Genomic DNA, 13,126 nt, shown 5'->3' with positions numbered 1-13,126 from the left:
TAAGTAGGCAGCTACCGATACGTTGTGCGTATCCAGTGCCGCTTTAATTTCAGAAGAGTCTCAATCAAAGGGATTCACAAGCCCGCAAATATTAACATCTCCAGATTTTAAACCGACAGGCGGAGAAAAAAACAACACGAGACAAAATCAGCGACTCCATGGAAAAGGCCCACCACCAAACACGATGTGAAATCGAGGCTCTGAGGGTCTTGGGACTGAGGCCATTTGTTACACTGGTTTTAAAAAATAAAGAAATAAAAATCTAAGCCACTGCAACATTAGGCACAAGTGGAGCATTTAATTCAGTTTTTTTTTCACATACCATTCCAGCACGTGTCAAAGTGAAGGCCTTGGTGCCAGATCTTTCCGACAGAATCACTCTCTATGGCACACTAACGCAAATCGATTCCATGTAATGTTTTCTTCACTTTTAATAAAAAAAATCCTTCTTAACATAATGTGAAAATTTGTTGTACACTTATTTGTGTGCTACAATTTTCCATAGATCTGATCTCAAACGCGTTCACTGTTGACAATACATGTAACAAAAGCAAATCATAGGGGGTGGAACATGAAAAATATTTGTCGCCCCACCTTTCACACCAAAGTTGCACCCTTGTGTGTTTTTATGTGTCTTTTTAAGCTCACTTTAAATGTAAAACTTTGACCACAAACTGAGCAGGCAAAGGGTTTCTCACCAGTGTGTGTTCTTGTATGTTTTGTTAAGCTTAATCTATCAGAGAATTGTTGATCCCAAACTGAGCACTCAAGGGTTTTTTCTACATTGTGTGTTTTTGTATGACGTAATAAGCTTTCCTTACAAGAGAATCTTTGACCACAAACTGAACAGACAAAAATTGTTTCACCGGGGTGTGTTCTTGTGTGGATTCTTAAAAGTCCCTGCTGAGAGAATTTTTCGCCACAAACTAAGCATGGATATGGCTTAGCTCCAGTGTGTGTTGTTACATGTTTTGTTAAGGTTACCTTGTAAGCGAATCTTTCACTGCAAACTGGGCAGGCAAAAGGTTTTTCACCAGTGTGTATTCTTGAGTGTATTTTTAAATTGTGCTTTTCAGCAAACCTTTTACTACAAACCTTGCAGGAAAAAGGTTTCTCTCCAGTGTGTGTTCTTGTGTGCATTCTTAAATGTAGCTTTTTAGAGAATAGTTCACCACAAAAAGTGCAGGCAAAAGATTTCTTTTTAGCGTGTATTCTTAGGTGTATTGTAAGGTTTCCCTTTTCCGAGCATCTTTTACCACACACTGAGCAAACAAAAGGTTTCTCTCCAGTGTGTGTTCTTGTGTGTGCCGACAAATGCTGCGTTTGAGTGAACCTTTTTCCACAAACTGAGCAGGCATAAGGTTTCTCTCCAGTATGTGTTCTTGTGTGTGCTGCCACGTGTTGTGCTTGAGTGAATCTTCTACCGCAAACTGAACAGGCAAAAGGTTTCTCTCCAGTATGTATTCTCATATGTCGTTTCAAATCCCATTTATAAGCTAAAATTTTCCCGCAATGAGAACATTTCGAGCGTTTGTTGTCAGTGTGACCTGCCATATCACCTTCAGCCTGTTCATCATCAGTGTTAGGGGAGTGTAACATTGTGTCATCACTATCCGATAGTGGTGCTAATAGTTTGTCTGCTATTGGTTCTTCATCCCCTTCCGTAATCATGTCCTGACTTGAGCTGCTGCTTGGAGGCTCCTCCCCTTTGTTCTCTTCACATTGACCTTTATCTTCATCTTCACTCTTTGAAGAGCAACCATTCAATGGCATCTTGGTGATATCCTGTTCCGCGTCTTCCTCTTTAATGTGTGGAGGCTCTTCCTCCTCCTCTTGTTTTTTTATAGGCCCTGCTTGCTCTCCCTTCATACTTTGAGGATGCTTTTGGTCTTCCTCTTCTTTAATGTGCATGGAATTTTCCCCTTCCTCTTTAGTGTGATAGTATTCTGTCTCTGCTTTCTCCTGATCATAAGGGGGCTCTGGTTGCTCCGGCGCTTTGAAGCGATGCAGCTCCAGCTCGTCTTCTTGTTCCTTAATGTGGGGGGATGTTGACTCATTCTGCCCCGGACAAAGATTTTCGCAAATTTCTACAAGACACAAAAATAGAAAATACATGGTTTGGTCATGTAAAGTTTCATTGTAACTTTGATGTTCTCTATTATTGATTATATTTAAGGGTATTCATTGTGTGAACCAGAATGCAGGCCTACAGGAGGCAAAAGCCAGAAGATTAGTGACTCGGTGGTTGTGGTACGGTGTGTCGTCTATTAGAGAAAAGGAAAAGGAGACTTGGTGAGGGAACCTTGCCATGCAGGAAAGCATTAAAGGAAAAAGATTTCTGTAAAAGAGGCGACTGTGGAGGACCAGGAAGTATCAATGATGAGTAAAGCTTGAATGGCACTCAACAAGATGAAAAATGAAAAAACTGTTGTTCCCGATGAGATACTTGTCAAGTTATAGAATCATATTTGAAGTGTAGCTCTTGAGTTTCAGACCAAGTCGTTCAATCGAATTCAAGAGAGTGAGAAGATGCCAGAAGAATTAAGTGAAAGTGTGCTGGTGCTCGCCTTATGACTTAAAGACTTCATTTAGTCAATAAATCAATGAGATGTTTAAATTTGCATCACTATTAAAAATGGGACATTATTTCAAATTGACAGAGCAGAAAATGTACAAAAAACTATGATTCAGTAACTGGTTTTGGTCTGTAATATCAGAAAATGTGCAAAAAAAAATGTCAAAAATGGTTGTCTATTGTTTTTTTTTTTTTGCTCCAAATGATTAATGTTCCTTGCTCATAATTATTTTGAAAAGTTCCAAGAATACTTGTGTCTTTATTGATGTGAATATTCTGATTATGTAGACTCGAACTGTCTCGGTGCTATTTTAACTCGTGTATTCATATCACACATATAAACTTGACTTTTTCAAAAGAGAGCTTTATTTTTGAAAATCTCATGAACATACATTTCCACACGCGTGATATGTTCCCATTATTCACATTATTTGTTTTCTACTCACAAAAAAAAAGGAAACATCTATCATGCACTCCGTATATTTGGTAGTCAATCATCGTGCATGTTGGGATATTTTGTGCGTTTCATACTGTATATCAAATATTCATCTTACCTAACCTTCTCCAAATATTTAAGTTTTTTTTTTTACAAGCTTAAATTTTCAAGCAAGTCATGTTATTGATTAAATGTGTTTTTTCCCCCAGAATACTACATAAATTGATCATCACTGGCTCCCAGTGCACGTTAGATTTAATTTTAAGATACTTCTGTTCGTCTTTAAATAGCATCACCCCAACTAATTTATATTACATCATATGAAAAGTGCTTTGTTACAGCTCCAGCTGTTTATTATATAAAGTTTTGACATCTCATCAGTAATTCTCCTTAAAGTAGGCACACAGAATACAGGAAACTAGTTCCAAATCAGTGTCACCGCAACTACTTTCAAGACTCAACATTTCATTTAGAGCATCATTGATCAGTGCTATTCTCACCAACACACTTGTGTCTCTTAACTTGGCCCTTCTGAGAAAATCTTTGACCGCAAGCAGTGCAGTCAAAGGGTCTCTCACCTGTGTGTATTCTTTTATGTATTTTTAAATAACCCTTCTGCGTGAATCTTTGTCCACAAACTGAGCAGGCAAAAGGCTTCTCACCAGTGTGCGTTCTCATGTGCAATCTTAAAATCCCCTTTCGGGAGAATGTTTTACCGCAATCTGAGCAGCTGAATGGTTTCTCACCAGTGTGGGTTCTAGTGTGCGTTTTTAAACTCTCTTTTCGCGAAAATGTTTGACCACAAACTGAGCAGGCAAAAGATTTTTCACCAGTGTGCGTTATTGCGTGCAATCTCAGGTTTCCCTTCTCAGAGAATCTTAGACCGCACACTGAGCAAACAAAAGGCTTCTCTCCAGTGTGTGTTCTTGTGTGAGTTGTCAAATGGCTTCCTTGAAAGTATCTTTTACCACAAATTGAGCATGCAAAAGGTTTCTCACCAGTGTGCGTTCTACTGTGTGTGGCCAAATGAGTTGCTTGAGAAAATCTTTTACCACAAACTGAGCAGACGAATGGTTTTTCCCCGGTGTGTGTTCGTGTGTGTTTTGTTAAACCGCTTTTAGAAGCAAACGTTTTCCCACACAGAGAACATTCCCACGGTTTGTGTTCCGAGAGAGATGTCTTTTCACATTCAGACTGTTCATCATCATCTTCAGTGTTATGAAAGTGCGACATTCTGTCATCGCTATCTGATAATGGAGCTAAGAGGTTATGGATTCGTGTATGCGTTGTCAAATTAGCTCTTCGGGTAAATCTTTGACCACAAACTGAGCATGAAAAACCTTTTTCGCCAGTGTGCGTTTTCAAATGTGTTGTCAAATGTGTCGTTTGAGAGAATGTTTTACCGCAAACCACACAGGCAAAAGGCTTCTCTCCAGTGTGTGTTCTTGAGTGTGTTGCCAAATGGGTTGTTTGAGAGAATCTTTTACCACAAACTGAGCAGACAAAAGGTTTCTCCCCAGTGTGTGTTCGCATGTGCCTCTTCAAATCCCACTTATAAGCAAACATTTTCCCACATTGAGAACATTTCCAATGTTTGTCGTCAACATGACCTGTCTTATCACGTTCAGACTGATCTTCATCATCAGTGTGAGGAGAGTGTGACGCTACGTCGTCATTATCTGATAGCGGAGCTAAGAGAATGTCTGCTTGTAATCCTCTACTGAGGTTTCCATCACCTTCTGTCATCATGTGCTGACTTGAGCTGTTGCTTGGAGATTCCAGTCCGCTGTTCTCCACACTTCCACCTTCATCTTCACTCTTTAAAGGAAGACCAGTCAGTGTGATTGCCTCGTCCACCTCTTCCTCTTTAATGTGTGGAGACACTTCCTCCTCTTCCATTACTTGGAAGGGCTTCGCTTCCTCTTGCTCTTTAATGAAGAGGGGCTCCGTTTGCTTTGCCACCTCCTCAGGTGCCTCTTGAATATTCAGAGGCTTTTCCACTTCCTGTTTGATGTGGGGGCAGTCAGTCTCATTCACTTTAATGAAGGAGGCCTCTGGCTGCTCCTCCTTTCTCACTTGAGGGAGCACCCACTTGTCTTCTTTCACGTGCATGGGCTCTTTGTTCTGCACTAGCTTCTTAATGCGGGATGACTGTCGCTTCGGACGAACATCTACACTGACATCTGCAAAACATCAGAATAAAAACAAACATGGTGTGATAGTGTCAATTTTGATTTCACGACAATGATGTTGTGCATTATTGTGTTGATATTTAAGGTAGTTGTACGACTAACATTGTATAGCATCACTATATGTGTAAAATGTTGCCCACTCGGCATCCATTGCAGCCAGATCGTGTCATTTACAGCACGGCAGTGCAGTGAATTTCAAACAATTACGCAAAGGTAATAAAACGCCTATATATGTCAACCATGTTTTCCTTTTTTTCCAGACAAATAAACTTTTCTGGTGGAGAGCAAAACACTCTTAACTCGCTGACACCTTCGGCGTACCTGGGAACCCACACTGCGCTTTAAAACCTCACCTCAGAACCCTAACTGCCTTTTAAAACCCTAGCTGGGAACCCTAACCGCATATTTTCTGAAGAAGTGAGCACAAGACGTGAACAAACCTGCTTTTTGAAATCCAAATCGAGTCTTCTTGAAAACGACGTCCTGTCGTTGACGATGTCGTTTATTCTCTTTTGTTTCACAAAGTTCCTCCTCGTACTCTGCTGTCCTTCTTGCACACATTTTCACGGGACAATGGAAACACGTGGCGCTCACACTTGATCTCGGATTTGCGATGATCACGCTCCGTTTGCGGCTTCCAAGTTGAGCTATGCTACACTAGGCTAAGCTAACAAAAACGAGGACAGGCGGCAAAACTTCACCGTGCACCGAGACCATGTACCCGAACGCAAAGACTTGAAGAAATAAGTTTTTGTCCAGTTAAGTAGTGACGAGTGTACAGTATACAGGGTTAGAGGGTCGCTTCGAAACGACTATAATTTGGGAAAAAGTCAGAGCTAACGCACTTTTGCTGCAGCAACAGAAGTCGCGCCAGCTTTGACGTAATTTCCGTTTATGTCGCGCCAGCGTCGTCATGGAGGTTTCCTCCATGTTTTTTAAACCTTTATTTAAACATTGCAATATACAGAACACCCAATGGGAGGGAAAACATGCGACGTAGGAGCTACTGTGCCAATGTGACACAAATGCAGTTTTCTTTATATTAATTTTCATGTTTAGTGAATCAAAATATACAAATACAACATAATGATAATAAAAAAATAACAGGCGAAGATAGACATTTGAAAAATGCTTAATTAAAACCGTATGCGTCAGCCTTGACGCAAATGCGTTGTGACGTCGTCGTAGACGCACTAATAAATTGCAGTATCTCATAATGAATATTAAAATGGATGTAATACTACTAAGTTTTCAAAAAAGAAAGATAGAAATACCCTCAAGAGTAAGTGAGTGGCTCTTAAAAGAGCCGTTGGGTTAAATTGGCGCTGGGAAGATTTACTTGGAGCTGGTGTACTTAGTGACGGCCTTGGTGCCCTCAGACACGGCGTGCTTAGCCAGCTCACCGGGCAAGAGGAGACGCACGGCGGTCTGGATCTCCCTGGACGTGATGGTAGAGCGCTTGTTGTAGTGAGCCAGGCGAGAAGCCTCGGAGGCGATGCGCTCGAAGATGTCGTTGACGAACGAGTTCATGATGCTCATAGCCTTGGATGAAATGCCGGTGTCGGGGTGCACTTGTTTGAGCACCTTGTACACGTAGATGGCATAGCTCTCCTTCCTAGTCCTTCTCTTTTTCTTTCCGGTTTTATTGACGGTCTTGGCAACAGCCTTCTTGGACCCCTTTTTAGGAGCGGTTTTTGCTGGCTCAGGCATCCTCACGAAACTCAGGGTTCAACTGCAGAATAGCTAGTGGACGGCGAAGCTGTTGTTCTTATAGAGGACTCGTGCAAAGAGCAATGTGCCAGCGCCGCTCTCTGATTGGCCGGAAACCTCTTGGTTTATAGAAATGGAAACAAAGAACCTCCCGTTGAGGGTCCAAGTAGGGTCTGAAAGAGGACAGTTGGTGAAATTTGCCGCTTTGCCGCCTTAAACAACCAACCGGATTTTACATCTTGCAGTAATGGACGGTTGGATGTTTATCGTAAACTTACTCTGGATAGAAATAGAGGAATTATGTTACTGCTCTAGCTCAACCCCCCCCCCCCCAAAAAAACAAATTTATTAATCATTAAATATGATCATTTGAAATCAGGGCCATATTTGAGCAATATTCATGAAAGTTGATGCATATTTTATTTTGCGGGCCGCAAACGCTGATGAGTGTATAATACGGGCGCATTTTGTGTTTACTTTGTTTATTTTGTATCGGATCTTCACAGTTGTTTGATGATCTTAAAAATTAAAGTGGGGAAACTATGCGGGAAGCTTTATTTGAAAATTTAAAACATCAGATATCTACAATACATATTTGTTCCTGATCTACACTTCCCTTTTCTACACTTTTATATGCTTAACTTAATTGTCATTTATTGGGTAAATTCTTAATAGTAAGGCAGACAAATGTATTTGAAGAATTTAAAATAGTATAATTTCAGTTTAAATACGTGGGGGTGTTTTCAAATGCCAACAGAATCAAGTCAAAGGTCTGAGTCATCATTTGTGTTTGCTTCTCTCAGAAAACCTTGTTTTGTTCCAAAATGATCATCAATACTCGCTTGTTTAAACTTTGGGTGTTTGGATGAACATGCTACATCATATTTAAAACACGTTCCATCTAATCGTGAGCTATTTTAAATCGTTTTATTTTCGAAATGAGCGAGGAAATGCGCCGAGAAGCGCTGCACACGCCAGCGTTGGGGCGACATTTGGAAGCTCTGTAAACGAACTGCAGGGTGTACGTGACTATTAAATAGCTTCAACGTGGAGATACAAAAGTATGCTATCGATTACAGTAACATTCGGTTGTTCAAGGTGTTTCCATTGTGATTTTTAACCACTTGAAGTGAGCGCAGAAAACACAAAGAGACACTGTCGCGCGGTGGAGCGAACTGTCTGATTGACTCTCCACGGTTCTCATGGTGCGTTTAAGTGCCCGGCCTCTTGCTCGGGGAAAGCGATAGTGCATCTCTTCATTCAAACCCTCGATAGTAAACATGGCAGAAGTAGCTCCTGCAGCTGCCAAGAAAAAGACGACGTCCAAGCCCGCTAAGCCGCGGGTCGGACCCAGCGTCAGCGAGCTCATCGTCAAGGCCGTGGCCGCGTCCAAGGAGCGCAATGGCGTCTCTCTGGCCTCCCTCAAGAAGTCCCTTGCAGGCTCCGGCTACGATGTGGAGAAAAACAGGTCCCGCATCAAGCTCGCCGTGGTCGGCCTGGTGAACAAGGGAACTCTCGTTCAAACCAAGGGCACCGGCGCTTCCGGCTCCTTCAAGATGAACAAGAAGGCCGAAGGGACGGCAAAGGCGCCTGCAAAGGCTGTCAAGAAGACCCCCACTAAAGCTAAGAAGCCCGCCGCCAAGAAGGCGACGCCGAGCAAGAAGCCCAAAACAGCCGAAGCCAAGAAGGCGACTGTCAAGAAAACCACCAAGAAAGCCACCAAGGCCTCAACGCCCAAGAAGGCACCCAAGAAGCCCGTCAAGAGCCCCAAGAAGGCGCCGGCCAAAAAAGCCCCCGCGGCCAAGAAGACGGCCGCAGCCAAGAAGAGCCCCGCCAAAAGGGTGGCAAAGCCCAAACGTGTCAAGAAGGCAGCACCCAAAAAGAAGTGAAGTGTTTCAGCACAACTTCACACAAAAAGGCTCTTTTAAGAGCCACCACTTCTCCTTTAAAGGGTATTCTTTTCTTTGTCATGAATTTGTCCCGAAAAACTGTTAATGTCAGAACAAAATCGTGAAAGGGATAGATTATATTTTAAGTTCAAACTGACAGCCTTTTATTTTAACACCGCTCACGTCTCAGTGGTGCGTGCAGGTCTATTTTTTCGTTTTTCAATTATCTCTGATAAATTATGACACAAGTTCACTAAATTCGCCACATTAGCAGTTTAATGACAACTCATTTTGATTTCTTAAAATAGAAGCGGTGATCAAACTTTATAGTTTGTATTGAAGAAATGTAATATTTTATTAAGAAAAGCGTCGGAAACCTATAACACCCGTTCACACAAAAAACATTCTCATTTCTAACTAGAACATGAAGCTCTTTATGGGTATAGGTGCTTGGCTCTTAAAAGAGCCGTTTTGTTGTTTTGGATGTCTCGTCGACAATTTTTACTTGGACTTGGCGGCTTTTTCGGTCTTCTTGGGCAGAAGAACAGCCTGAATGTTCGGCAACACACCGCCCTGAGCGATGGTCACTCCACCCAGAAGTTTGTTGAGCTCCTCATCGTTGCGGACGGCCAACTGCAGATGACGTGGGATGATTCTGGTCTTCTTGTTGTCGCGGGCAGCGTTGCCGGCCAACTCAAGAATCTCAGCAGTCAGGTACTCGAGTACGGCCGCCAAGTAGACGGGGGCGCCTGCACCGACGCGCTGGGCGTAGTTGCCTTTGCGGAGCAGTCTGTGGACACGGCCGACTGGGAACTGCAGTCCGGCACGGGAAGAACGAGTCTTGGCCTTTGCTCTGGCCTTGCCGCCGGTTTTGCCTCTTCCACTCATCTTGATTTGTCTTTCTAATGTCAAAATTCAGAAAAATGTGCTCCTCAGTCGCTGAAGTCCTGCTTTAATAGTTGCAGAATGCGCGGGGCGCTTGACTTGGACCAACCAGAAAAGAGTATGTCAGCGCGCGCAGGGATTTTGAATTATGGCGGTCAGTTTGAACAGAAGTCCCCCAATTGGCAGCGATCCTTGTAGAGGGAGGTCTCTCTTACAGGCGGAGCTCACCTCCAGCAGTATCCGCGCACCAATCAGGGCGAGCTCGTCTGCGGGCGCGTCACTCATGCGTGGCTGAACTAAGCGCTTAAAAGCAAGTCTGCTCGTTACCTCCACATCCCTTGTTTTTCTCGTAAAGACAAACTCAGAAAATGGCAAGAACAAAGCAGACAGCTCGTAAGTCCACTGGAGGCAAAGCCCCCAGGAAGCAGTTGGCGACCAAGGCTGCCCGCAAGAGCGCCCCGGCCACCGGCGGCGTCAAGAAACCTCACCGTTACAGGCCCGGTACCGTGGCCCTCCGTGAGATCCGTCGCTACCAGAAGTCTACCGAGCTGCTCATCCGCAAACTCCCCTTCCAGCGTCTGGTCAGGGAGATCGCTCAGGACTTCAAGACCGACCTTCGCTTTCAGAGCTCAGCCGTCATGGCCCTGCAGGAGTCTAGCGAGGCTTACTTGGTCGGCCTGTTCGAGGACACCAACTTGTGCGCCATCCACGCCAAGAGGGTCACCATCATGCCCAAAGACATCCAGCTAGCTCGCCGCATTCGTGGAGAGAGAGCTTAAGATCACTTGACAACCACAACGGCTCTTTTAAGAGCCACCCCACTTGTAACTAAAAGAGAAATTTCTACATTTAAATAACAATGCTGCACGGAGAAAAAAAAATAACCAATGTTGGCCTTTTTATATTAAGGTTTTGTGTGGGCCTGTTTGCACTAAATTATTTTCCAAAATGGCTAATGTAAAGAAAGGTACTTATTTTTGGAGGGGTGAGGGTGTATAGAATTATTCTCCCAGAAAGCACACTGCATAGTTTGTTTCATGTTCTGCAAAGTCAAGTTTTTAGCAAATGCTTATGGTAATTGTTTAGTTCCCTCTATGTTACTTGGATAGCAATTTTAAAAAGTTGCACGTTTTTTTACTAATAAAAAATGACGTCATAAAAACAATCAAGAAAAACAAGTGACAAGGCAATATTTACAAAACCCGCAGTTTTTCCACGCGATTCAAACGAACAAATCTCTCCAAAGCGCATCATTTGAGTTTTTATTTTTTCAATTAGGTTATAAAAAGTAATTTCAGGTCGATCACGTAGGGCAGTCTATTTGAATGACATTACTTGGTTTTGGGAGATCAATGCAAAAGTGGAAACAACGCTCAAGAAAGAGTGGATGGCTCTTAAAAGAGCCGTTTGGTTTTTGATGAACTGTGAAGAGATTTACTTTGAGCTGGTGTACTTGGTGACGGCCTTGGTGCCCTCAGACACGGCGTGCTTAGCCAGCTCGCCGGGCAAGAGGAGACGGACGGCGGTCTGGATCTCCCTGGACGTGATGGTAGAGCGCTTGTTGTAGTGAGCCAGGCGAGATGCCTCGGAGGCGATGCGCTCGAAGATGTCGTTGACGAAAGAGTTCATGATGCTCATAGCCTTGGATGAAATGCCGGTGTCAGGGTGGACCTGCTTCAGCACCTTGTACACGTAGATAGCATAGCTCTCCTTCCTTCCCCTCTTTCGTCTTTTCCCGGGTTTCCCAGCGGATTTGGTGACCGCTTTCTTGGAACCCTTCTTGGGGGCAGCTTTCGCAGGTTCAGGCATGGTGCGATGAATAGCTGTAGCACGGTGAGTCAGAGCAGTTATAGCCGCTCTCATGCAAATAGCACTGTGCCATCGCTACTACTCGATTTGCTGAAATCATCTAGCTGTTGTCCAAACTGTTTTTCTTCGAGAGGGTCGTGGGCGCGCTGGAGCAGATCCCAGCTGGAGGCGGGGTACAACCCTGAAATGGTTTCCAGCGAATCGCAGGGCACAGACAACTTCACTTTACGCTCACTATCCTACGTGGTACTTTCGTACATGTTCAAGATGTTTAAATTGGAAGTTGATATTCTTGTTAGAATATATATTTTTACGACTGTAATCCCTGAGAGAAATACAATTAATTTACCCCAAATGAGACATAAAGGTCTCTTAAATTGTTTTCTCTCTTTTGGGTTGTCTTTTTTATTTGTTTCGGGGGGGGGGGTATAGATTCTTACATCAAATTAGTTTGTAAAGGTTTACGTTTCGATAAAGATTCTGAACATAACAGTAAATTACTAGAGTACTGTGAATTACATAAAGCTGCCGTATTGTTTACACATTACTTTTAAAAGTTTTGATTGACTTTTCAGGTATTCACAAATGTTCTAGATTGCATTCTTGTTTTCCTTAGTTTTACTTAATGACCATACAACCTGTTTTTCTTCGTATATCACTATATTGTATATTTAGCAATTTAGTGGAAAGACATTGCATTATCTTTCTGTGTATGTTGGGGGGGGGCAATCGTTAAAGAAACAATATATAAAAAAATAGATCACTGTCGTTTCGGAGCCTTCCTGGTGGCCTTTTGGGGTCATGATACAAATACATGTATCGTTAAATTTAGTTTTTATATCGCGATTGCACGACACTAAATATTTGGAAGGCATACGGAAATTCTAAATTTGCCTAAGTAAATTACTCCAAATAATTCCAGTCCGTCTGACATTAACCACACAACGAAAAAAATGACGACTGAAAAATCACTTGGAAACAGCAGCTCTTAGTATATTTGGGTGGCCCTTAAAAGGACCTTTGGATGTCTTGATGGAAAGATAGCGAAGTTTAACCGCCGAAGCCGTACAGGGTACGTCCTTGCCTCTTGAGCGCGTACACCACATCCATTGCGGTGACGGTCTTCCTCTTAGCGTGCTCGGTGTAGGTGACAGCGTCACGGATGACGTTCTCAAGGAAAACCTTGAGCACGCCGCGAGTCTCCTCGTAGATCAAACCTGAAATACGCTTGACACCACCACGACGGGCCAGACGACGGATGGCGGGCTTGGTGATGCCCTGGATGTTGTCGCGAAGAACCTTGCGGTGACGCTTGGCGCCTCCTTTGCCGAGCCCTTTGCCTCCCTTTCCTCTGCCAGACATTTTCAGTGGATAGTACAAGCTCAAGTAACAAGTGAATGTCCCCTCCTACAAAACCGGCTTTTATATCACAAGACAGCGGACCTCAAAGAAGACAGGAGATCCAATTTGGCGCCCTCCCCCACGACTTACTAAACAACTCGGCCTTCACATTTTTCTTCATTTTAAAACTACTATGACGGAATTCATCCTGATTTAGTGTTAGTCACCTTGCTTGTACTCTTATTGACATTACATTTATTATACATGTTACATTTACCCGTACTCCACA

The 13,126-nt window shown here is 43.2% G+C and overlaps 8 protein-coding genes across 8 annotated transcripts; 2 read left to right on the top strand and 6 right to left on the bottom strand.

The window, feature by feature from the left end:
- Positions 1 to 135: 135 nt before the first annotated feature.
- Positions 136 to 6,079, bottom strand: LOC148318935 (uncharacterized). Its single transcript, XM_088281483.1, has 2 exons — positions 6,049 to 6,079; positions 136 to 2,087 (listed from the first exon to the last, which is right to left on the bottom strand). The coding sequence occupies exon 2, from the start codon at positions 1,909 to 1,911 to the stop codon at positions 598 to 600; it is 1,314 nt and encodes a 437-aa protein (XP_088137609.1). The 5' UTR covers positions 1,912 to 2,087; positions 6,049 to 6,079; the 3' UTR covers positions 136 to 597.
- LOC148318936 (uncharacterized) lies at positions 3,081 to 6,078 on the bottom strand. The gene is made up of 2 exons (XM_088281477.1): positions 5,644 to 6,078; positions 3,081 to 5,194 (listed from the first exon to the last, which is right to left on the bottom strand). Exons 1-2 carry the CDS (start codon positions 5,762 to 5,764, stop codon positions 3,489 to 3,491), a joined length of 1,827 nt encoding a protein of 608 aa, XP_088137603.1. The 5' UTR covers positions 5,765 to 6,078; the 3' UTR covers positions 3,081 to 3,488.
- Positions 6,080 to 6,538: 459 nt separating the features above from the next.
- LOC148318934 (histone H2B 1/2-like) lies at positions 6,539 to 6,913 on the bottom strand. The gene has a single exon (XM_088281494.1). The coding sequence runs from the start codon at positions 6,911 to 6,913 to the stop codon at positions 6,539 to 6,541; it is 375 nt and encodes a 124-aa protein (XP_088137620.1).
- Positions 6,914 to 8,169: 1,256 nt separating this feature from the next.
- LOC148318932 (histone H1.4-like) lies at positions 8,170 to 9,993 on the top strand. The gene has a single exon (XM_088281496.1). It carries the CDS (start codon positions 8,194 to 8,196, stop codon positions 8,800 to 8,802), a length of 609 nt encoding a protein of 202 aa, XP_088137622.1. The 5' UTR covers positions 8,170 to 8,193; the 3' UTR covers positions 8,803 to 9,993.
- Positions 9,179 to 9,833, bottom strand: LOC148318933 (histone H2A-like). Its single transcript, XM_088281490.1, has one exon. The coding sequence runs from the start codon at positions 9,688 to 9,690 to the stop codon at positions 9,304 to 9,306; it is 387 nt and encodes a 128-aa protein (XP_088137616.1). The 5' UTR covers positions 9,691 to 9,833; the 3' UTR covers positions 9,179 to 9,303.
- On the top strand, positions 9,993 to 10,644 carry LOC148318931 (histone H3-like). The gene has a single exon (XM_088281489.1). It carries the CDS (start codon positions 10,056 to 10,058, stop codon positions 10,464 to 10,466), a length of 411 nt encoding a protein of 136 aa, XP_088137615.1. The 5' UTR covers positions 9,993 to 10,055; the 3' UTR covers positions 10,467 to 10,644.
- A 401-nt stretch (positions 10,645 to 11,045) lies between these two features.
- Positions 11,046 to 11,956, bottom strand: LOC148318930 (histone H2B 1/2). Its single transcript, XM_088281488.1, has one exon. The coding sequence runs from the start codon at positions 11,548 to 11,550 to the stop codon at positions 11,122 to 11,124; it is 429 nt and encodes a 142-aa protein (XP_088137614.1). The 5' UTR covers positions 11,551 to 11,956; the 3' UTR covers positions 11,046 to 11,121.
- Positions 11,957 to 12,545: 589 nt separating this feature from the next.
- On the bottom strand, positions 12,546 to 12,858 carry LOC148318929 (histone H4). Its single transcript, XM_088281495.1, has one exon. The coding sequence runs from the start codon at positions 12,856 to 12,858 to the stop codon at positions 12,547 to 12,549; it is 312 nt and encodes a 103-aa protein (XP_088137621.1). The 3' UTR covers position 12,546.
- Positions 12,859 to 13,126: the final 268 nt, after the last annotated feature.

The sequence above is a fragment of the Idiotropiscis lumnitzeri genome, chromosome 18 (assembly GCF_059441095.1).
Source record: "Idiotropiscis lumnitzeri isolate Australia: NSW breed Sydney's pygmy pipehorse chromosome 18, RoL_Ilum_1.0, whole genome shotgun sequence".
Taxonomy (NCBI): Eukaryota; Metazoa; Chordata; class Actinopteri; order Syngnathiformes; family Syngnathidae; genus Idiotropiscis; species Idiotropiscis lumnitzeri.
Note: the sequence above shows the minus strand (reverse complement) of the source record. Positions and strands in the feature narration are given on the sequence as shown.

Excerpts from the sequence above, each read along its gene's own strand:
- LOC148318935 (XM_088281483.1), bottom strand. The coding sequence starts at position 1,911 with ATGCACATTAAAGAAGAGGAAGACCAAAAGCATCCTCAAAGTATGAAG.
- LOC148318936 (XM_088281477.1), bottom strand. The coding sequence starts at position 5,764 with ATGTGTGCAAGAAGGACAGCAGAGTACGAGGAGGAACTTTGTGAAACA. Across the intron at positions 5,195-5,643 it reads ATTTGGATTTCAAAAAGCAG|ATGTCAGTGTAGATGTTCGT; the intron begins GTTTGTTCACGT and ends GATGTTTTGCAG.
- LOC148318934 (XM_088281494.1), bottom strand. The coding sequence starts at position 6,913 with ATGCCTGAGCCAGCAAAAACCGCTCCTAAAAAGGGGTCCAAGAAGGCT.
- LOC148318932 (XM_088281496.1), top strand. The coding sequence starts at position 8,194 with ATGGCAGAAGTAGCTCCTGCAGCTGCCAAGAAAAAGACGACGTCCAAG.
- LOC148318933 (XM_088281490.1), bottom strand. The coding sequence starts at position 9,690 with ATGAGTGGAAGAGGCAAAACCGGCGGCAAGGCCAGAGCAAAGGCCAAG.
- LOC148318931 (XM_088281489.1), top strand. The coding sequence starts at position 10,056 with ATGGCAAGAACAAAGCAGACAGCTCGTAAGTCCACTGGAGGCAAAGCC.
- LOC148318930 (XM_088281488.1), bottom strand. The coding sequence starts at position 11,550 with ATGAGAGCGGCTATAACTGCTCTGACTCACCGTGCTACAGCTATTCAT.
- LOC148318929 (XM_088281495.1), bottom strand. The coding sequence starts at position 12,858 with ATGTCTGGCAGAGGAAAGGGAGGCAAAGGGCTCGGCAAAGGAGGCGCC.